The 20,368-nt window shown below is 56.0% G+C and overlaps 9 protein-coding genes across 9 annotated transcripts; 1 reads left to right on the plus strand and 8 right to left on the minus strand.

Annotated features, from left to right (window-relative positions):
* The first annotated feature begins 2,318 nt into the window (after positions 1–2,318).
* B0H18DRAFT_1008028 (uncharacterized protein) lies at positions 2,319–3,454 on the plus strand. Its single transcript, XM_048028757.1, has 3 exons — positions 2,319–2,460; positions 2,507–3,058; positions 3,115–3,454. Exons 1-3 carry the CDS (start codon positions 2,381–2,383, stop codon positions 3,227–3,229), a joined length of 747 nt encoding a protein of 248 aa, XP_047893233.1. The 5' UTR covers positions 2,319–2,380; the 3' UTR covers positions 3,230–3,454.
* Positions 3,455–4,227: 773 nt separating this feature from the next.
* Positions 4,228–5,176, minus strand: B0H18DRAFT_876910 (proline iminopeptidase; the record flags this gene model as incomplete). The annotated part of the gene is made up of 2 exons (XM_048040520.1): positions 4,228–4,465; positions 4,515–5,176. 2 exons carry the CDS (start codon positions 5,174–5,176, stop codon positions 4,228–4,230), a joined length of 900 nt encoding a protein of 299 aa, XP_047893234.1.
* A 709-nt stretch (positions 5,177–5,885) lies between these two features.
* Positions 5,886–6,985, minus strand: B0H18DRAFT_1094842 (uncharacterized protein). The gene is made up of 3 exons (XM_048032395.1): positions 6,812–6,985; positions 6,574–6,750; positions 5,886–6,492 (listed from the first exon to the last, which is right to left on the minus strand). The coding sequence occupies exons 1-3, from the start codon at positions 6,936–6,938 to the stop codon at positions 6,023–6,025; spliced, it is 774 nt and encodes a 257-aa protein (XP_047893235.1). The 5' UTR covers positions 6,939–6,985; the 3' UTR covers positions 5,886–6,022.
* A 1,354-nt stretch (positions 6,986–8,339) lies between these two features.
* B0H18DRAFT_365769 (uncharacterized protein) lies at positions 8,340–10,207 on the minus strand. Its single transcript, XM_048037778.1, has 5 exons — positions 9,906–10,207; positions 9,705–9,831; positions 9,573–9,650; positions 8,575–9,516; positions 8,340–8,522 (listed from the first exon to the last, which is right to left on the minus strand). Exons 1-5 carry the CDS (start codon positions 10,077–10,079, stop codon positions 8,413–8,415), a joined length of 1,431 nt encoding a protein of 476 aa, XP_047893236.1. The 5' UTR covers positions 10,080–10,207; the 3' UTR covers positions 8,340–8,412.
* B0H18DRAFT_1169265 (chaperonin 10-like protein) lies at positions 9,903–11,979 on the minus strand (the record flags this gene model as incomplete). Its single annotated transcript, XM_048035873.1, has 6 exons — positions 9,903–10,526; positions 10,578–10,864; positions 10,926–11,109; positions 11,167–11,381; positions 11,624–11,689; positions 11,843–11,979. The coding sequence occupies 6 exons, from the start codon at positions 11,977–11,979 to the stop codon at positions 10,336–10,338; spliced, it is 1,080 nt and encodes a 359-aa protein (XP_047893237.1). The 3' UTR covers positions 9,903–10,335.
* A 1,984-nt stretch (positions 11,980–13,963) lies between these two features.
* B0H18DRAFT_1119254 (uncharacterized protein) lies at positions 13,964–15,185 on the minus strand (the record flags this gene model as incomplete). The annotated part of the gene is made up of 3 exons (XM_048033919.1): positions 13,964–14,135; positions 14,206–14,874; positions 14,932–15,185. The coding sequence occupies 3 exons, from the start codon at positions 15,183–15,185 to the stop codon at positions 13,964–13,966; spliced, it is 1,095 nt and encodes a 364-aa protein (XP_047893238.1).
* A 446-nt stretch (positions 15,186–15,631) lies between these two features.
* On the minus strand, positions 15,632–16,268 carry B0H18DRAFT_1119255 (uncharacterized protein; the record flags this gene model as incomplete). Its single annotated transcript, XM_048033920.1, has 3 exons — positions 15,632–15,986; positions 16,042–16,077; positions 16,144–16,268. 3 exons carry the CDS (start codon positions 16,266–16,268, stop codon positions 15,632–15,634), a joined length of 516 nt encoding a protein of 171 aa, XP_047893239.1.
* Positions 16,269–16,583: 315 nt separating this feature from the next.
* Positions 16,584–18,460, minus strand: B0H18DRAFT_365820 (uncharacterized protein). Its single transcript, XM_048037779.1, has 3 exons — positions 17,900–18,460; positions 17,224–17,842; positions 16,584–17,162 (listed from the first exon to the last, which is right to left on the minus strand). The coding sequence occupies exons 1-3, from the start codon at positions 18,139–18,141 to the stop codon at positions 16,818–16,820; spliced, it is 1,206 nt and encodes a 401-aa protein (XP_047893240.1). The 5' UTR covers positions 18,142–18,460; the 3' UTR covers positions 16,584–16,817.
* A 338-nt stretch (positions 18,461–18,798) lies between these two features.
* Positions 18,799–20,094, minus strand: B0H18DRAFT_1119257 (uncharacterized protein; the record flags this gene model as incomplete). Its single annotated transcript, XM_048033921.1, has 3 exons — positions 18,799–19,119; positions 19,180–19,816; positions 19,871–20,094. The coding sequence occupies 3 exons, from the start codon at positions 20,092–20,094 to the stop codon at positions 18,799–18,801; spliced, it is 1,182 nt and encodes a 393-aa protein (XP_047893241.1).
* Between the last annotated feature and the right edge of the window lie 274 nt (positions 20,095–20,368).

Here is a 20,368-nt window from a genome sequence, read left to right on the forward strand (position 1 = left end):
TTGCAGATTGGATGACGACTCGGTATACCATGGGTCGGCGGAGCAATATTGGAAGATGTGCGCACGAGACTCAAACGGCTGCAACAACGCACCACAGTGGTGATACGAGGGTGATAGGTACGGTGTGCCAGTGTAAGGCCTCGCCGCCGACGACTCTGTCCTTCGCCATAGAATCAGCACAGGGCGACAGCTCTACAAATGCAAGGCATAAATTATTACACGGCGACTAAGACGCGAAGCTGAGGCAAATGTTACCTCACGCGCGGTGATCGTCATCCAAAGCTCCACGTAGAATGAAGCCGGCGATGGATCCCTCCGCTTGTTGGCCATGATACGTGAGTCCGAACCAAATCTGAATTTTAGCGGTCTGTCAAGGGAAAGGAGCGCCGCAGCTGAGTTGATATGCACTGATCAAGTTCCGAAAAGATCACCTTCAGCGGGTGACTTCTCATAATCCCTCAATACAGACTCACTGATGAACGAGGTCGGTAAACAGACTGGTGACCGTCTGTCGGTCCGGCGATGTCCATCTCCGAGTCAGCGGCGGCCAGTCCAGTGAAGTTCTGTGGAGAGATAGGTTGCCTCGAGACGTGGTATATGGTCCGCAGCTTCGTTGCTACGGATGTATCGGCAAATACCCACCGAATCCACACCGATCATTCAGTGATCTCCGAGATCCAACAGCACGAATCTGCCATCTAGGGCCCTGCCGCGGTACTGGAAGTCTGAAGTGGTCCTCGACAATTAGCAATTCCGGCCGAGTCTCCAAATCTAGCATATCCACTCACTGTATCATTTATCCACAAAGGATGCACAGCTGCGCCGTGTCACCGGAGCCGGGCTGCAGTACGATGCGGGGGTAGCGGGGGGTAAGTGAAGTCAAGGAGTAAATCCCCGGGAGTGCGAGTTCCAAGTACGACGGCAGTGATTGAGCGCTCCGGTACCTTGAGCCTCGAGGATGAGAATTAGTGCGGCAGTCGTGATCCGCAGCGTGCCACCACGGGAGAGGCTACAGAAAGCCACGCCCTTTCGGGTGACACTGGGCGCGATCAAATCAGCGCCCATGCAGTGTACCCTTTCACCAGCGAAGCCGGGACCGTGCGCAAAAGACGCTGAACCACTCACTTGAATTGAGTGAATCGTATAGCAGATAAAGGAGAAGTGTCTCCGGCTATGATGCGCTTGTCGTCAATGTAGTGATGGTGTAGCTGGCGGCGGTGGCGGCGGTAGAGAAGGGAAGACTAGATCAGAGGGGATCTGAGGCCATGGTTCCGAATGTATTGAACCCAAAGGAACATGATCCAGGATATCATTCAGAAGTGCCAGTGGTACGGTACAAGTTCACAGGTTTGACATGTGCGCTTCGTTAGATATACAATCTTCTCGCCTTACAGTAAGACTGAATGACTTGCCTGCCAATCGTACGTTCAATCTTTGATAAGCGTCGCCACGCGCGATGGGAGTGAATGAACCGCTGGACGTGATGTTCCTTGAATCGTATCGGTCTTGCCTCGGACGTCCGAGCTGGTTCACAGTGTACATCTGGCTTGGTACGGGATAGAATATTACCATTGAGCACAAGACATAAAGAAATGGGGTCGTAATACTCACTAGAGTCGAGCAAAGCTGTACTTCATCGCCCTACGCACAGCATGATTCCAATAAGCTATCCGAGTCAGGATGCGCGGCGCGGAGTCGACATTGAACCCATTTTCGAGATAAAAATAAGGCTCGTCCCAATCATGGTACCAGAAATGTTGTGGCGGGATTCAAATGCTCGGACAAGTGCGAGGAACGGGACGAGCCTGAGATCAGGTCTGCCAGGAAACCAACAGATCTCAGCCTCGATCTGATCTCGGCTATCACCACAGTGGCTATGGCGGGTTATCCCGAAAAGGAAAGCTATCCTAGTGTTCTTGTCGTCCGTACCCTCACCGAGGCCTGACGCGGAGCGCCATTACTCTCTCGGTCGAGGCTGTTCGCGCGTAAACATTCCGAAATTCCGAAATAGTGTATTGGTGCGGTAATATGACGTCGAGGTCTCTCCTCGAGGTTTCAGCAGGATTGCGATGTCACATTCCAGGTTTGTACCGCGGGTGAAAGGCAGTCCTAGGCTTTCATGACTCCAGGGCCGTCGGACAACGGTGCTCCGGAGTTCTGCTACTGCTCGAATCGCCGGTGACTATTGAGTGCGCTGGCAACGCCGTTAGGCGATCCTGCGCTGTCGATGTTACAGATCTCGCCACCATCCCGTATCCAGTCACGATGTGGCATTGACTATATATTGGACCCGATGGTCTGAGAGCTTCCACACCAACCCCGTTACTCCTCTACCTAATCGTGTAATCAGTAGAGAGCTCACAGACCGCTCTTAGAAACTATGTCTCAGCCACTCATTACTTTGTATGACGTTCCCGCCTCGATCCCGCAGCCATGGGCCCCAAATATTTGGCGTATCCGGTAAGTATGCTCTCTTGCGCGAGTTGCCCAGCTAAATTCCTTCTAGCTTCATCCTCAACTATAAACGCCTTCATTACCGAACAGTATGGATCGAATTTTCCGATGTCGAGGCCGCCTTGCGTTCCATCAACGCCCCGCCGACGGCTCATAGAAGCGACGGGCAACCAATCTACTCACTTCCAGTAATAGTCGACTCTCTCCGTTCCAGATCCCATCCCACCATTTTGTCCAACGCCAACATCATCGCCGAATACCTCGAGGTCACCTATCCCGCTCGGCCGATCTTTCCGGAAGGATCCCGCGCAGTGCAGTCGCTCTTCGTCCATTACATCCAGGAGGTCTTCGCCAAGCCGCTCTTGCCCATACTCGTCCCGTTGACCCATCAAGTGCTGCCGGAGCGCAGTCAAGCCCATTTTCGCGGTGCTGGAGCTGGCGTACAGCTCACGGGCGCGCAGCGAGAGCAGGGATGGCGCGCAGTCAAGGAGCAATTCGATTTCCTCGCCAGTATTCTGGACAAAAACAATGGAGCAGACGGTAACGGCATCGTCGTGATGGGCCACGACGTCAGCTATGCGGATTTTGCCTTGTGCTCCGTGTTGTGAGTGGTCTGACTAGCCCGAGGAAAATTTGCACTGACCTGCTACCTCCATGAAGGATTTGGATCGAGCGCGTATCGCCGCATGACGGCTGGGCTCGAGTGAGACAGTGGAACAACGACAGATGGGTCCGGTTGTGGGGCAAGTGCAAGGATTACATGGACGTGTTGTGACGGAGAGGCGACGCGTCGTGCCGCAGGCGGCCCATTTCAATTTTGTAGCGCTAGGAGCAAACAATCACCCTCGCTGTATACGCCGACATAGATTAGTGACTGCTAAATTATCTAGACATCACCGCTCGTTTGTAGCTCACCGTTATTACTTGTATTGTAGACTGACGCCGTGCGCCGCGTGTCATAATACGAGATCACATTGCATTCGTTTCGTTTGCAACCCCAGCGGGCCAGTCTCAAATTCGGGATACGGCAGCATGCACTTCGCCTCGACTGCGCTAATGCGGGCGCTGAGCGCCCAGACTGGATGCCAATGAGTCTTCTCTTCGTCATGATCCGCCCACTGTCACTGGGCTATCAGAGGGCTGACTAGTTGCGGATTTCCACATAAGTAGTGCCCGCTAGTAGGCCCGTTTGTCACAAGCCATCATGGAGCCCTCGCTTTGCGAGCTGACCCACCGGCCTCTCACACTTCCACACGTTTCCCAGCCGTAGCCGTTGGAAGACTTGACTAACAACGCCGAGTCCGCTAATGCCGAACGGTTCCGACTTGGCCCGTTCATGACGCCTCCACCTTGCTTCCAGGCGGACCTGTAGGAAAGCTAGTACGTGAACCATGTATTGTCCATCGTGGTCACCGAAGCACTTACGAGTTAAAAATGAACCGCAGAATGATGGGTTCTCGTGCCCTGAAATTTATCTTCGACAATGCAGCGGTACGTCAACCACCCGTTCGACGACTTGATGGGGGAAAGCTGACTCACCGGCAACCGTAACCGCGGCTCATACAAAGCCGCGCATCTAAGCAGGTGAGAGTTTATTAACTGGCCATGCCTATTGTTCACGGTCAAGCAGCACGAAAGGTCGATTGCGAGGCGGTGCGCCGACGTCGATGCTCCCAAAAATGAAGACTCGAATGATATCATGCCAACGCCATCCCTGACGGTTCCGCGCAGCATCTGATTATCATCAATACCTCTACGACGGCAAGACCACAATCAGGGACCCGTCAACTCTAAGAAGTTCTTCACTTCCTGCATGTATCTGTCGCGCTCCTCCCAGAACGGCATATGACTCGAATTCTCGAACGTCAGCCACTTCACCTTGGGGATGCGGTCGAAGAACGGCTGCGCCGCGAAATCTTGCGCGAAGTCGGCCCTCCCATTGACAACGAAGGTTGGCACCTTGATGAGGTGGAGTCGATCGATGATGGTCCAACCCTGCAGGTAGGGAAACCTTATCTGCTCATCAGCATCCTCTTAGAGGTCAGGCACTGTAGACTTACATGGCGGCAGCGACGGTGAGATCACGCTTGTCTCCGAAGGCGTACTCGAACGTCCGGGAGAAGTCAGCTGGGAATGGTTGGATAGTGCATCCATGCACTTCGTAAAATTTCATGAGCCCGTACTCGTACTTCTGGACGTCGCTGATGCCCAGTCTTAAACCCTCCTGTACGTCTTGCGGAAACGCCTGTGCCAGCTGGGCGAGGGACTGATTCCATAGGTCCATTGATGCGAAGGAATTGCTTAGGATGAGATGCCGTAGGCCTTCCGGCTGACGCTCGACGACGTATTGGGCGCCTAGCATACCGCCGTATGACTGGCCCAGGATGTCAAAGGCCTCACCGATCCCCAGGTGTGCGATGAGGTTGTCGAGCTCGTCCATGAATAGGTGCATGCTCCAGAACGTGTGGGGCTTATCCGGGAGACGGGCCGAACGACCATTACCCAGTTGATCATAGAAGACCACGGGAACCTGTGCGGTAGCAGCAAGGTCGGACAGAGGGAGGAGATAGTCATGAGAGAGACCGGGGCCGCCGTGTATAACGATGAGCGGCGGGCGGCAACCAGCTGTTATCTCCCCGAATACTCTGTACCAGGTTTGATAGGTTTCCCCGTTGACGGTGAAGGGCGCAAACTCTTCTCGGTCGAAATCGGGACTCGCCATGATCTGTACATGAGCATATCAGCCAGAAGTCGACGGTCGAACCTAGCTACATACCTTGGAATCGACTAGCAAAGAAACGCGTTCCTGCTCACAACCTGCCAACTGCAGACGCGAAGTAGTCGCATACACGACTTGGAGATCCACCGCCCTGATCAAAACGGGCAATTCAATGTGCAAAGCCGCCAAACTTGCAGAACGAGAATACCAACCGTTGTTAAGTAGATGGCACTGCTTTGAGGGAGGCAAGAGAATGAGCCCTACGCCATGTATCTTCTGTGTTATCGCAGCTTACACATGTGACAATGGCAAGATAATAAGAACCAATCCACACTGCTGTTTAAGCGACTCCGAGTCGGAGTCTGAGTTCTTGAGATGGCTACAGTGACGGTTGATGTGAGTGGCTCACCTAGCTAGTTTGTAGCTGCAGAAAGAAGGATCTCGACGATGAACAGAAGATATAGTTATGAGTAATGAGCATAGACTCGAAACGGCCTATGTCACTGACCAAGGGGCCGGCTTGTCACTGACCAGCTCGAGCAACTTTGTGGCGCAGGACCGCGGCGACGCGCGCCTGCACAGACCGGAGAACCGCGGTCACGTGTGCACGCGTTGTCGCGCGAACACCGCCGCCCGGGCCGGTGGTTTCAACTTGAACGACTCGGACAACTTGCGGACAACTCAACGCCATGCATCCGAGGAAGAACCAAATATCGGTGAAGCACTTGCTACTGATCGTTAACTGCTACTGGTAGGCTGACTTTACTGTAACACGACATAGTCAGGCTGCTCTAAAATCCGGACAATTGGTCAAAGCACGAATGAGATGACGGCTTTCCGCTCGCGGGGTTAGTCTGGGAACCGTGTATGGTACCATATATGACCTCTGTATGCACGCGGAAGCATCAGGACAATCTCGTTGATGAAGAAAAAGTGAGGCGGAGCGAGCGTCGCCAGGAATTCACCGGGCGACGCGAACGAAGGGAGCAGTGCCGCCGCGAGTCCGAAGCCGAGCCACTCGATCCACTCGCTGAGGTAATTGGGGTATGAGATATACCGATAGAGGTATCCGTATGGGATCTCATAGCGCTCTGGCTTGTTGACGCGCTTCCCTGTAGCGTCGCTGCCAGGCTGTTCATCGGCTGCATCCTTGGGCTTCAGAGTCGATTTGTTGTTGCGCCGGATGTCGAGGAGGATCTCGTCGTGGACTACGTTTCCAACAAGTCCGAGAGCCCATAGCCCGACGCCTGCCCAGAATAAGGGCCGCGAGAAGGCGTTGGCGAGGTAGGCTTGGGATTCTGGTGAAGAAAGGTAGGATCCTTAGAGGAAGCCGTTGATTGAGTTGAAGCAAATTGCGGTGCAGCACACGGAGAGATGGGTCTTCGAGCGAGACGGCATACGAAGGGGTGATATTATGGCACGATTGATGTAGTGCACCACAACAAGCAACACCACGAAGGTCGATGGGTGCGTGGGGGAGAGCGGTGGAGTAATGCCCCCGGAGAGAGGGCTTCTCACGTAGGTCCATATCAGCGCGGACGGGATGACAAGCTCGAAGACTATCCATGACTTGATGCCTGTAGTATCAATGAAAAGGTCAACGCATGTCGTGTGGGACCGTTACTGATCCTAACTTACCATCAACGAGAAATATACTGTCCTCTCTCGGGGAGAATCTGCCAAAATTTAAATGGCGCATCGAAGAAGAAACAGAGTGGACTGACGACAGTGGCCACGGTGAACAGAGCTGGATGATAACAATCATGTCAGTTAGAACCGTAGAAGTAATGCTCGGCGGCAGCTCACCATTGTACCAAGCCTACGCTCTAGCAATGTCAGACATAGGGCTCGGGAATGGAGAGGACAGAGGTGCTTCGAGATGTGAACACGACGTGGTCAAGAATATCAGTGCCAAACACCATCCCATGTGTGCGCCGTATATACACGACGGGTCATGCAATGACCCGCATCGAAGCTTAAACCATGGTCATGTTGCATGCATGATCCCGACGGCGTCTAGGTCAGTCGTTCGGACCCGCTCTTTTGTACGTGAAGAGCCGAGTAAGCTCTCTAGTCATACAACTAGTGAGATCACCACCTCGTCATGCACTCATTCGGAGATGGAGATACCACTCCGCGAAAGTATCTAGAGCCGCCGTAACGACCGCGGGTCTCGGTGTGCGCAGGACGCACTGCTCCTTCTAATGTTCTGTGCAAATATTGGCAATGCACGGATGTAATTGCAGCCTAATTGACCTCCTCCAACATGTAGCCAGTATCAGAAGCGATGACTGACCTATTCTGCGCATCAAATGATGGTTCGGACAACGCATATCGAATATGAAGCAGCGCGATACAAATATTGGCCAAGTGCATTCTCATCTGCGAATATCCATCCCGACCCTCTGACCCAGGTCGGGCCAGGCGGCGCTCGCCTTCCGACGAACCAGACACGATTCTCGCAGTCCGCGACGCCCGACGACCACCCGCGAGTCGACACGAGCTTCTGGATCAACAGAACTGCACTTGACACTCGTTAGCCACACACGCACATAAAGGAAGGGGACGGGGAGGGAGCGGGAAGAGACACGCACTCAGTCTTGCTCCACCACTAGGTTGAAGTCCATTGCAGGCCGACACGGGGAAAGTGTGAACAACGAGCGAACGGCTTGCTGGAATGCGTCCGCTCGTTGTAGTGGACGTAAATATGTGTCCGAGCGTATATTGCCAGTGATGGTGATCGAATGCAGACATGGTAGGCATTGCTCATGAGCGAGCACGCGGTCGAGCGCTACCCACTCTGCGCTGCCCAGCGGCTTTGAGTCGTGGTCGGGAGTCCAGTCTTCGCCAATATCAATGGTGATACATTCGAGACGCACGGCGCGCCTTTGCGAGAGGATCGATGCGAGTTCCCCTATGAACACGGGCAAACAGCCGAGGAGGACGACGACTGATGTGACCCACTACCCCTCACACGCGCGCATCCACGATACCCCACTATGAGCCATCGCAAACGAACACTATACATTGTACATGGACTATACAACAAGGACTAATCACTCTACTGTACATACATCATAGCCCCTTACGATAATCCATCCCAACCGGCAGAGTCGTCTCTACGGAGATACACCGAGCCAATGACTAGTTAGACACAATCGCTTCGAGCTTAGTAGTATAGTACACGTGTATAGTTAGAGTCTACATAGGGCTTCGCCCTCAAATGACCATAAACGGGATTACCAACCAACCAACACGGGCAAACCGTCATGGACCAGGTCCCACGCGGCCCACAGACTTTGGAGCCGCAGGACTCTCAGCGAAGACAGGTCCTGGTCTATATAGTCGTCTGGCAAACATATCAACTCAGAGCTAGAGGTTTTCATGCGAAACGCACTCACACCGACACCAACACATAGGCGCGTGCAAATGTTCCAATCTTGCTGCACTTCTCTGCATCAAAAGCGCCATGGGACAACCCCGGCTACTCATAAACCCATCCTTTTCCAGAAACTGTATGAGAAGCTGCTCCAGGGGATGTACACGGCGATTGAGCCAGCCACATAGAGCGTGACAGACGTCGATGGAGCAATTTGTTATGTTCGGCGCGCGTAAGGAAGGTAGGTTGGCTGGCATGGGCGCTTCCGGTATGGCTCTACGAACGTCAACCAATCTCACATTGGTGACGATAACCTCCGTGAGACGCGGAAGCGATGCAAGGAGGCGGAAGAACTCTGCAAAGGGGTCGAACCTGCATTCACAGAGAGAGATCTTCGTGACCGAGATGAAGACGCCAAAGGAAACTGCGGAGGTGTACAGGGACCGGCTGGTGGCATCCTTCTTGTACCAATACACGAGCATCATTTGCAGCTCCGTCAAACTCGCAAGCGGTCTTCCTAGCGCAATCGGCACGCGCTGGACGTAATTTGAATGGCCATAACTCCCACAAAGTGACCAAAGTTTATCGTCCGGTATTATAACCTCCTCTCCGGGAAGCATCCGAGGAAGCTTACGCAGATTGACCGGCTGTCCCTTCAAGCGCAACACTCGGCTCTGATCGAAGTTGGCGCGCGAATCTGGATTCACAAAAGTACGCGCGAGAAGGTCGAGACGACCTCGAGAGTTAAGACTGAGCTGGGAATAGAGCTGAAACCGGCTCCTCGGAAGCCATGCTTTGCATGTTAGGCAACAGGCCAACAGAGTCGCTATGCATAACGCTTCGTCCCGGGAGAAGGGGCGATTGCGGCCCTTCGCGACACAGTCGATGATGTGTTCGCATATCTCAAGAGGAATGTGCGGGGTGTCGGAAGCGTAGGCGGATTCCATGAGGCTGTGTTCGAGACCTACGAATCGTCTCAGGATCAATTCGAGCAGAGAGTCGAAACAAGAACAGTCTCACCCGCTGACGAAACAATGGCAAGCTTGCAATGTCGCGCTGGACAGGCGGATCGAGCGATGGTGGGGGCACTGAAGAGACCTGCCACACAGCCTGAGGACGCTATCGCCACTGCGATAGAAGTAGTACACAAACCTGCACGGTGCAGTATCTTCGAGGCCCGTCCAGACCTCAGCCTCTGGTCACGGACCCGTGTAAAGTACACGTGGACTGTATAAGCACCATGCAAGCTCAAAACGCTCCAGAGGGATTCGCTGACACGCTCTCGCCGCAATGAACGAGACGGCCCACCGGCGGTATGTACCCGGGAGTAACACAGAAGAAGTCACAACTCACGTGGAGTCCCTGGTCAAGAAATTGACTAGGTAGCGGCCACACAACTTGATCAGTGCTTTCCACTGCCGCGATGCGTTTCTCAGCGCTCTGCCTGCTGGGAGAATTCGGCGGTATAGCCGGTCCGAGTCCGAGTCCGTCGTACACTTCACGTCCAGACCACGTATGCCTAGACATCGTAGAGCATTTTGGCAGTGTGGTGTCTCGACTCGTGGCCACCGCCGGCGATAGACGTGGGTAGTAGTAGCTCAGCGCTCAGGCTGCGATGGCCTCCTAAACCCGCTTCCAACGTACAAACACGCCCACCTCAAAGCTCAAACACACATTCAACAAACCATACAAATACAATGACACATACCACTGCTTCGTCCTCACCCGACCCCGACGGCCCGAGATTTCACGACACCCCCAGGCTCCCGCTCTCCCCGCTCCCTCACGGCATGACGACCGCGCGGAAGCGCGCCGAGCCCCGGTGGTCGTACGCCTCCTGCGCCTTATCGAGCGGGAACTTCGTCACCATCGTCTTGACGCCATTCGCCTTCGCGAACTTCACGCAGTCCTCGCTGTCCGCCGCGACGCCCGAGGGCCACCCGCGGATCGACGTGCGCTTCTGGATCAGCGACACTGCACGCCGCGTCAGCTCTGACACCCAAAAACGATACGGGAGCTACGCACTGAGCGGGAGGGTCGTCTCGTCCGTGAGTGCGAGGATGAGGAGCTCGCCGTTGACCGCGAGCCCGGGCAGGAGCCCGCGGATGACCTCCTGGTTCGGCGCGGTGCACATGATCAGGCTCGCGCCGCCGAGCTGCTGCAGCGCCTCCGCCTGGTTCACTTTCGAGCCGTCCAGGTAGACTTCTGCGCCGAGCTCCCGCGCGAGCTCCGCCTTCGCGGGCGACGACGACAACGCGACGACGCGGAAGCCCATCGCCTTCGCGAACTGGATACCGAGGTGGCCAAGACCGCTAGAACAGGGAAGGGGTGTCTCAGATGAGCATGACGATGAGGTGAGGGGGAGGAGCGTACCCGATGCCTTGGACGGCCACGAATTGCGGGGGCTTGCAGGTCATGTTGCGGAGAGAGTTGAACGTGGTCACGCCAGCGCACATGAGCGGGGCGACCTCGGCAGGGTCCATCCCATCCGGAAGGGCGACGACGGCCTCCGTGCGCAGAGTAACATACTCTGCGTATCCACCGTGGCGGAAGACACCTGGGTACCACAAAATATGTCAGCCCCGGTATTCGTTCTGTAGCGTGTTTTGCTCACCGTTGATGTCCTCCTTCTGACAGGTGACAAAGTCACCGACTGAACAGCGCTCGCAGGTGTGGCAGTGCCCGCCGTGCCAGCCCCCGCCGACGTGCTGGCCGACCTTCCACTTCTTCTCCGTCGGCGGGATCGCGACGACGTCGCCGACGATCTCGTGCCCGGGCACGATGGGAAACTTGGCACCTGGCAAGACGCCGTACTTGGCGGCTTCGTCACTATCGGCAGGCGTGGGTCAGTACGAAGTCATCCTGTCACGAAATTGAAAATGGAGGGGTCAATCTGTCAAGACACAGAAACCCTTGCGGCGATGATATCTGAGTCGGGGGCATCATGGGACTGCATAGAAGGTTCAAGGGGACACGTTCGGGCAGAGAAGCGGATAGCCGAGGTATTCGGGCGTTCGAGTCATACAGACATACAATGGAAAGACCAGCGCGTCCGAGCTGCCGCAACGTACGTCCAGCTACTGGACGAGGATTCCGGCGTGTCGCGGTCTGCACGCATGCCCAGCGGTGGCAGGAACCTACGCGCCACATAGCGACGCCACAGACGCGTCTTAGCGCGTAAAGCCGCGCATATAGTCAGGTTCCACGGGCGGTGAAGCGGGTGTCAAGACGTAGCTCATGTGTTCCCACCCAACCACACCGAGGAGCAAACGCGCGAAAGCGAGGCTTACCTAGCGCAGACACCGCACGCAATGACCTTGACGATGACCTCGCCAGGCTCGGGGTCGTGCCAGTCGAATGTGATGGGTTTGAGGTCGCCGCCCTTCTCGGTGAACGCGTACGCCTTGTAGCTCTTGGGGTGGGTCATGGTTGTCGACGATGAGAGTGCGGTGTGTGGTTGGATGACGGTTCGAGAGGAGGAAGACGATGTGGGGAGGGGAGAAGGGCGCGCTGTATTTATGCATTCCTGCGACAGGGATGACGCAGCGTCCCCAGTGCCGGGCTGGCAGGCATGGAACGCGATCGAGAACGGGATCTCAGACAGTGGACACTGGGTTCGATCGAAGGCCAGGAAATGCATTTACTTTGCACGACAACGCATCTTATCCCCATCCATCCCATACTTGGGAGCGACCTATCCGCCAATTCAAGGTTCCTTGATTAGACACAAGATAAGCACCACTTGGTGCGACTGGGAGGAGCTCAGAATACCTTGGTTGGTCTGCAACCTTCTTCCCAGGCATGTGCTTCCGCCGCCTACCCTCGGTTCGATTTTTTATGGTCAGCCCGAGTATTGGTAGATGCCCACTGTCCACCCGAGAGCCCGCCCGACTCGCCGAGCAGTAGACTGTATCTGACAAGTGCTAGTGAGCGTCCAAGTGTGAGGGAGCACTGCGATGACGCGGCAGGAGGCGGCCACTCACCCGACACCCCGAATCATTCGGGGAACACTCGGGCATATTGATGCAGATCCTCCTCGGGACTTTCCAGATCAGGCAAGTATGTGGCTGCTCCGCGTTCGCAGATCAGTTGCAGAGGTTGCCGCGTAATACACGTACGTCGTACCGCAGCGGCAGATGCGCAGACCTCATTTCAGCACAAGTAAGCGTCTGTGGGTTTGTAAAGTCCGCATCCTTCCCACCGGAGACTTCACCGAGAGTCGCGTTCCTGTCGATTGCTCCCCGGGACGCGTTCGATTGTCGAGAAGAGTTCGATCGAACAGATGCGGTACGGCGTTCCGCGGGTTGGGTGGGTGCTTGCTGGGGTCTGTAGTTCTTTAGCGAGGATGAGTGGTTCAAAGGCTCAGGCTGCGGCGAGGGGGAAGGATGGCCCCGCGGCGGACATAAAGAGTCGGTGAGGTCGTCCTAGACACGGATCAGGCAGCCCGTTTGAGCAGAATGAATGAGAGTGTAGAGTCCTCGAGGTTGGGCGGCCACGAGTACCCTCCGCCAGTGAATACGCAGCAACAGATGCCAGACCGAAAGAGTGGATTTAGTGAAGACAGATAGGGAAGCCTCCGGATGGCTTCGCATACTATGTCTTCTTCCAGCCCAAGCAGGCGAGGCACCGGACCGCCTACATCATTTACGGCATTATAAGCCTCCACGATATGCACCGTCCACACATACCTGGCTGCTCGACCGCGGGCGCCGTCCTAGCTCTGCGAATACAATCCTCAGCCTTTGCACTCACGTACGTCGAACAACAGTCATTCGACAGACCAGTCGGACTTGCCCGCCCAGAGGTATCAGAAAGATCATACGCCGTTGCATTGCACGTAATACACTGGAACAATGCAAAAGAAATGATCACCAATGCGTTATCCCACATCAGACATCCCCTTTAGCCACTGGCAGTCAGCTGTCACGAATAGCAGCGCCCAGCGGGACACAACCGATATGGAGGCGACACACTGACGATCCAGCAATATATGTTATACGTCAGCGTCGGCCCTTCGAGTGGATAGCGGGATGTCGCGATGCGTGTGGGAGAACCAGACGGTCGAAGGGGAATTGACGCGGACCGCATGATGTGTCACCAAATTTCCGGTCAAGGTCGCCTGTTCTAGACGGTTAATCCGTTCGCTCGCCCGGAGATGTTGCGGCGGGACCCCCGTCATGACCAGGTGTCGACTCGGAGGGGCTTCTGACCAATTGTCGGTCGTCCTGATCGATAGGCTGGTCAAGTAGGTCGACTATTCTGAATACCTTCATATACAGTACACGCTCTCGGTCTGAGATTATGTGCAGGGACCTGATTGACAGCATCAGCGCATCTGCAGCGATCAGTACAGCAGACATAGCCTACCTCATGTGAGCAACGAGCCATATGGGCATCGAGGCTGAGGCTGACTATAGTGACGTCGCGGCAGACGCGGACCCGGCAGGATCCGGGAGGGTGAAGTACGCCGACAAGACGTACATGAAGTCCTCGTCGGGTATCATCGGCGACTCGTCGAACCGCGCTATCGACTCCCTCGTCAGCGATATCTTCTTCCGCACCGTGTCCGGGTGCATCATCGACCTGCGAAGGAATCACATCCCCAGCCCTCATCAGCTCACGCCCAGAGAACGCGGACTGCCAGGCGACTCACAGATGCTTGATCAGCCCGTCCCTGCTCATCGCCTTCTGGCGCTGGCACAGCGGGCAGAGCCAGATGAAGCCACGCGCGGCGGTGCGGTCCCCCGAGCGGAGCTTCGCGCGTCGGGTGCGCGGCTGCGGCTCCCAGGACGCGCCGTGGAAGTGAAGATGGGTCGGCACCGTGCCCTCGACGGATGAGGGCGCGTGGGTGTTCGTCCGATCCGTAACGCCCTCTGAGAAAGACGCGCTTTGCGCCGGATTGGGCGCGCGCATTGGTGGGGCAGGCTGCAGCCCAGAATGGCATGTGGGTTTGGACGAAGGTTCGGGCTGCACGGGGAGAGGTGGCACGGATGTAGAGGGTGCGGGAGTAGCTGCATTGGCAGGCTCTGCGGGATGCGTTGCGAAGCCACTTCGTTCAGGCTCCTCAAAGAGAGGGTCTTGTTGCTCGGGACGTAGCCTTCCTACCGATGGGACAAAATTCACAGCATCCGTAGAAATTGGGTAGTTTTCCACTCCGGACCGAGCCACACCCTCGGTGGGCGCAGATGCACTCAGGAAGCATGTGTCGACTTCCACTTCAGCTGCGCCATTATCATCTGCCGACTCGTCATCCGAGTCTTCGACCGCGCCTACTGGCTGCCAACTCGCGGGCCGAAGTCGTGTCTTAGGCCTCACCCCCGGACTAACGTACTGTAAGTATTCAGCAGTAAACAGGCGATGAGCGGACTCAAAAACTCACCTCAAGCCCTCCTTCTCTTCAACTCTACTGCGCCCCGGAAGTGCAGCGTCCCAAGGGGCCCGGGGCTTCCAGGTGATCCACGGACGCCCGACCGACTCGGAAGTGATAGTGCAATGGGGGGTAGAAGACACGTCGGCGCATCCGCCTTCAATGTCTGCTTTGGAAGCGCTTGAACCAAACGGGTCACAGCGGGCTCGTTTGCAGGGGAAGGTGAAGTACGCGGTAGATTCAGGCTCGGATGAGATCCGCTTCATTGCGCGATTGACGCGTCAGGCTTGTGGCGAAGGCGAGTGCGATACCCTAGAGTGCAGTCACTGAGAAGAGATAGGAAGAGACTGCGCGGAACGAGGGCGCGAGACGATGGTAGCCACTGAGTGAGCCTTCAGGAAAGTGAACGCGGAACAGCTGAGACTCAGACAGCCACCGACGCGGTTTGATACGGTCAGGTGACATGTGGCCGGTTCGCGTTTCAGACGCACCGCGGCGTTGGATCAGCACCGTATCCTCCACTGCATAATATCCATGCGACGAAAACAGAGTACATAGCGTAAGTATTCTAACACAACAAACATACTGTCCATACAACATAGTCAACCGCCAACCGTCAGTACGATGGTCCCGTACTACTGGTAGTATTTCAAGCCTCCTCTGCAAGCCCGCGCTCAGACTGCATTCCCCGGCGCGGACGGCTCGCTCAGCTTCAAGCCTCCCTCTCATCGCCGTGTGAGCTTTGGCCGAGCGCAACGCGAACACTCTTCTCCGTCTGTTCTATCCCGCCTTGCTTCGCCTTAAGACGCGCGCTCGTCCGTTTCGCCGGTGAGCTCTGAGGCGTCTTGGCCTTGGACCGCGGCTTGCGACTCGGCGTGGCCGGCGGAGGAATGGTCAGCGCAGAGCTCTCACCCACAGGCAAGGCCATCCCACTGGCGTGATTGGAGACAATCGGGTTGGTCCGTGTGTTGAGGTCTGGAGCAGGAGCAAGGTCATGGTCTCGAAACTCCGAAGGAGCTCTCGAGGCAGCCCTCTGAAGCAGCCGGGGATCTATGCACCGTTCGTCCCTGTGGATCGCAAATGAATTGGCGGCCCTCGCAGATAATCCACAACTATACTCACCTGGCTTCGGCTGGACGAAACATCGCTTGCGGGCCACTGAAAGCGAGGAGAGCAAAGTTAGCTAGGCTGCGAGACAACTCATCGCAGAGCGCGGGGACTCACTCGTCTGCCTCATCGGACATAGCGTCGACTGTCTCGAGGAGCTCCCTGCGAGTACATGCATACGCAGACATGAGCTCGGGCGTAGTGACCGGGACTTTTTTGTTGACGAAGTATTCCACAGACATGGCAAGCCTGAGCGATGAGCAATGACGACTGAATACCGAGAAGATCCCCTCAGCGTGCCTTTATATATGCACGGTTCAAAGCCACGCGCGAGGCCATGGCCATCCGTGGCCACAGTTCCCGCTTTGTCGTCGCCATGATGGTGTGGTTCTCGAGCTTCCATATAAAGGATTTCTTTGTCTTTGGCCACAAGCCACGCCGCCTGGTCGATCTGTGGCTGAAAGGCAATTCTATAATTAGATAATGACCATAGTCAACTAGGACGTGTGCAACGGAGGGACGGCGTAGTGGCACCGATGTCATGGAAACGAACGAATCTTGTGCTCACACCGACTCGGAAACAGGCACGGCGTCGTCCGACGACTGGCCACGGGCAAAGCAACTAAGCATCCCCTGTTGGAGTGAATAGGTACATTGCACTTGCTTGTCGAAGTGAGAGGCTGCAAACCGCCGCCTCCATGAGCTGCGTCTGCGGTACCTGGATTTGATCGGGATACTGTACACAGGTAAGAACTTCTCATAGGATACATGGTTCGGCACCGGCCACACCATCATCGTTCGGCTTTTAGAACTGTCTTCGATACAGCGTCTTCGAACGACCTCATGAATTCGGGATCCATGGTGCTTGACGTGATCTGAATGGGCCCGCTAGGAGCACCGGGGCTATGGGTATTAATGATACGCCCCGGGCCACGAGGAGCCCAGTCTGAGCCGTCCTCGCCGGTGTGCGTGTCAATCTCTTCAGTTGGCTCTTCCTGTTTCCCTTTCCGCGCATCGCCAGTTTTTGGGTCGCCGATCCTGAAGAGCGCGAGCGCCTCCGCCTTATCCTCTTCTGAGATCTTGGGACCCTTCCTACCCGAGCCGGGCTTACATATGGCCTTGTGATTCGGCCAGTCCTATTGGGGAACACGTCAGGCCTGGCGTACAGCATGACCAGGATATTGGACCCCGACGTACCTTCCTCTGACATTCCGGGCTGCAATACGACGGCTTGAGGTCCGGTGGGCAGCGTCCCCCGCAAGCCCGCAGCACAGCCTTCCTCGCCCCGCGAAGACCGCACCCCTCCGCGGCACACACGTACGCGTTCGGGTGCTTGTCGATCTTGCGCTGGCGCTTCCGTTCCTCTGCGTATACTTCTTCGAGACGTCGTGCGGCGGCGCGCCACAGCGAGCCGTAGCGCTTCTGGACGTCCACTCCCAGCGTCTCGGCGATATCGTGGAGCTTGAAGCCAATCACGAGCACGACAGGGGAGACCAGTCCGAGGTTGACGCTGTCGTCGGCGTGCTGTGCCGCGAGCATGAAGTACGCAAGGGGGGACAGGCCGGTGCCCATGCGCATGGCCTCTGGGCGGGCGAAACGCTTCTCGTCCGCTTCGATGGCTGCGCGGTCGGAGCGAGATACAAGGAACTTGCTGTAGTGGGCCTCCGCGGCGAGTGAATGAGCTTGAGCCATCATCTCATGAGACGCGCGGTCTCCGACGTAAACCGAATGTTCATCAGAGGGGTCGAAAAAGCCATCGAGAACGTAGAGAGCACCCTCGGAGCTCTGTACGCGCACTCCACATCCGCTCAGATACCTTGAGGAAGAAATAGTCAGGGCAGGCGATTCCAGATTCCCAACTGACACGGCATACCTGAGCGCGAGGTCAAGGATGAGCCCCGGATCGCCACAGCACATGTGATCGAGCAGGGCAGGAGCTTGCCAGCGCGTGAGGTGCTCAGAAATCTCCTTCATGTCTTTCTCAAAATTACGCTCGGCCGCGGCGCGGTGGCTGTAGAAACAGGAGGACTTCAAGCTTTGATATTTCCCCATGTTCTTGTACATCACTACGTTTGGGTCGAGCTTCCGCAGGCTGACTGTGACGCTGTCCAACATGTCTCCGAGTCTGCGTCGCCTTCAATGAGTAGTGCGATGTCGAGTAGGGACGAGGTGGAATATGTCGAGAGGAATAAGAGGGCGACAACGGTGCACGGACTCAGCGCCAGCACGTCGCTGTGACGTCGTGCATTGGCAGCTGCTCGTCCATCGGTGTTTCCAGTGCTATATCGGGGCAGGATCTGAGCCTCCCTACCGATCCTGTTAATTCCACGGTTCGACTGGCAACCTCCGATTCCAACCTTGAGCTTGAACCTACACTCTGTTTGTTTGTTTTTTCTATCTGAGGTCAATGGGGGGAGGACAGTCCATGTACAATGTTCGGAGCCGTTTTCTGTCACAGTGATTGAGATTGCTTTGGTTCTGGTCATAGGACACGACATTTTGTCAGTCCGTACCGTGATCGAATCATGATCATGATGCATGAAGAACCAGAGAATGTGGAACCGAGGGAAAGAATACAAACGAATTTGATAGCAAATCCTCTATTCGTGTGGGGAGTGTCGCCAGCGAATCGCGTGCAGTACCTGGCGCTGTAGAGGCAGGGTTGGTCGCGAAGAGAGATTTCAAGGTCTACTCGCTGAGATGCCAGTGGACATACTGCAGGAGTTTAAGAAGACGAACTATACATGATATGACCGGCGACATACCCACATTTCAGCGGACCATCTTCGACAGCTCATCTCTAAACGACCTCATGAATTGAGGATCCATCGTGTTCGACGTGATCTTAATGGAGCCACCAGGAGCGCCGGGCGCGGGGATGTCGATGATGCGTCCGGGGCCGCTGGGCGTAACCCCACTCGCGTGCGTGCTAATCTCCTCGATCAAATCTTCCTCTTCCTCCTTCTGCGCATCGCCGTCCTCCGGATCGCCGAGCTCGAAGAGTGTGAGTGCCGTTCCCTTATCGTCATCCGAGATCTTGGTAACCTTGCCATCTGAGCCGGGCTTGCAGATGGCCTTGTGTATCGGCCAGTCCTATTATGAGCCTTTAGGCTTTACCTGACCGTGTCACCCACACATGCAGCCAAGACGTACCTTCCTCTGACACTCAGGGCTACAGTAGTGTGGCTTGATATCCGGCGGGCACCGTCCCTTGCAAGCCCGCAGAACAGCCTTCTTAACCCCCCGGATACCACACCCCTCCGCGGCGCAAACATACTCGTTCGGGTTCTTGTCCGCCTTACGCTGCCGCTTCCGTTCCTCCGCGTAGACCTCCTCGAGCCGCCGCGCGGTCGCACGCCACAGCGGGCGGAACCGCTTTCCCCGCTTGACGGTCTGCTCGACGTCCGCCCCCAACGCGTCGCCGATGTTGCGAACCCTGAAGCCGACAAGGAGGACAGCGGGGGAGATGAGTCCGCGCTTGGCGCTCTCGTTGGCGTGATGCGCTGCGAGCACGAAGTACGCGAGGGGCGACTGGCCGACGCCCAGCCGCCCGGTCTCCGGGCGCGCGAATCGTCGCTCGTCAGCTTCGATGACCATCCGCTGGGAGGGAGACGCGAGGTATTTGTCCAAATTAGCGCTGGCAGCGCAGGAGTGAGCCTGTGCACGTAGGGCGGGAGGCGCGACGTCGCCAATGTAGCGCGCGGGCTCGCAGGAGGGGTCGAGGAGGGAGTCGAGTACATGAAGGGCGCCTTCAGAGCTCTGCTTATGCACCCCGCATCCACTAAGATATCTGAAAGAACAAAGTCAGACAGCGCCAACACAGATATGAGGTCGAGGGTTATACCTGAGTGCAAGCTCGAGGATCGCCTCGGGGTCGCGGTTGTTGGCGCGCTCGAGCAAGGCGGGAGCTTGCCATCTAGTGAGATGCGCTGACACCTCATTGAGCTCCTTCGTGTGATCAGGGATGATACGATAGCTGAAGAGACAAGAAAGCTTGATTTGGAGATACTTTTCCATGTCCTGGTAGATGGGCATGCCTTCGTCGAGCTTGTGTATGTTCATGTCCATTTTGTCCTGAATTAATGCGCAACGGAGACAAAGTCGAGTACCAAGGCGAAGGGCGAGAGACACGAGACAGCAACAACTTGAACAGCAATATTGGTGGATAGGGGTACTAGTACTTGAGGAGGAGGAGAAGGAGGAGTCGGGCATCGTCGAGCGCCCGCTTATGGGGCCGATCTAGATTGATGCCACTCAGTCAAATTCATCAAATTCACTGCCAATGCACCGTGACGGTGCGGAAGGAAACACTGATGACAGGATTTGGATGAGAGACGAGGTA

Source organism: Fomitopsis serialis, assembly GCF_022376445.1.
Source record: "Fomitopsis serialis strain Sig1Antser10 chromosome Unknown B0H18scaffold_34, whole genome shotgun sequence".
NCBI lineage: Eukaryota > Fungi > Basidiomycota > Agaricomycetes > Polyporales > Fomitopsidaceae > Fomitopsis > Fomitopsis serialis.

What these genes read in the sequence shown, in the direction of transcription:
- B0H18DRAFT_1008028 (XM_048028757.1), top strand. Translation starts at nt 2,381, where the DNA reads ATGTCTCAGCCACTCATTACTTTGTATGACGTTCCCGCCTCGATCCCG. An exon ending in CCAAATATTTGGCGTATCCG is followed by an intron (nt 2,461 to 2,506) that starts GTAAGTATGCTC and finishes AATTCCTTCTAG; the next exon opens with CTTCATCCTCAACTATAAAC. An exon ending in TTTGCCTTGTGCTCCGTGTT is followed by an intron (nt 3,059 to 3,114) that starts GTGAGTGGTCTG and finishes ACCTCCATGAAG; the next exon opens with GATTTGGATCGAGCGCGTAT.
- B0H18DRAFT_1094842 (XM_048032395.1), bottom strand. Translation starts at nt 6,938, where the DNA reads ATGATTGTTATCATCCAGCTCTGTTCACCGTGGCCACTGTCGTCAGTC. An exon ending in CAGTATATTTCTCGTTGATG is followed by an intron (nt 6,751 to 6,811) that starts GTAAGTTAGGAT and finishes TTGATACTACAG; the next exon opens with GCATCAAGTCATGGATAGTC. An exon ending in TGCCATAATATCACCCCTTC is followed by an intron (nt 6,493 to 6,573) that starts GTATGCCGTCTC and finishes GCTTCCTCTAAG; the next exon opens with GATCCTACCTTTCTTCACCA.
- B0H18DRAFT_365769 (XM_048037778.1), bottom strand. Translation starts at nt 10,079, where the DNA reads ATGTCTAGGCATACGTGGTCTGGACGTGAAGTGTACGACGGACTCGGA. An exon ending in TTCTTGACCAGGGACTCCAC is followed by an intron (nt 9,832 to 9,905) that starts GTGAGTTGTGAC and finishes TTGCGGCGAGAG; the next exon opens with CGTGTCAGCGAATCCCTCTG. An exon ending in GCCTATGTGTTGGTGTCGGT is followed by an intron (nt 8,523 to 8,574) that starts GTGAGTGCGTTT and finishes TATGTTTGCCAG; the next exon opens with ACGACTATATAGACCAGGAC.
- B0H18DRAFT_365820 (XM_048037779.1), bottom strand. Translation starts at nt 18,141, where the DNA reads ATGTTGGACAGCGTCACAGTCAGCCTGCGGAAGCTCGACCCAAACGTA. An exon ending in ATCCTTGACCTCGCGCTCAG is followed by an intron (nt 17,843 to 17,899) that starts GTATGCCGTGTC and finishes TTCTTCCTCAAG; the next exon opens with GTATCTGAGCGGATGTGGAG. An exon ending in GCCCGGAATGTCAGAGGAAG is followed by an intron (nt 17,163 to 17,223) that starts GTACGTCGGGGT and finishes GTTCCCCAATAG; the next exon opens with GACTGGCCGAATCACAAGGC.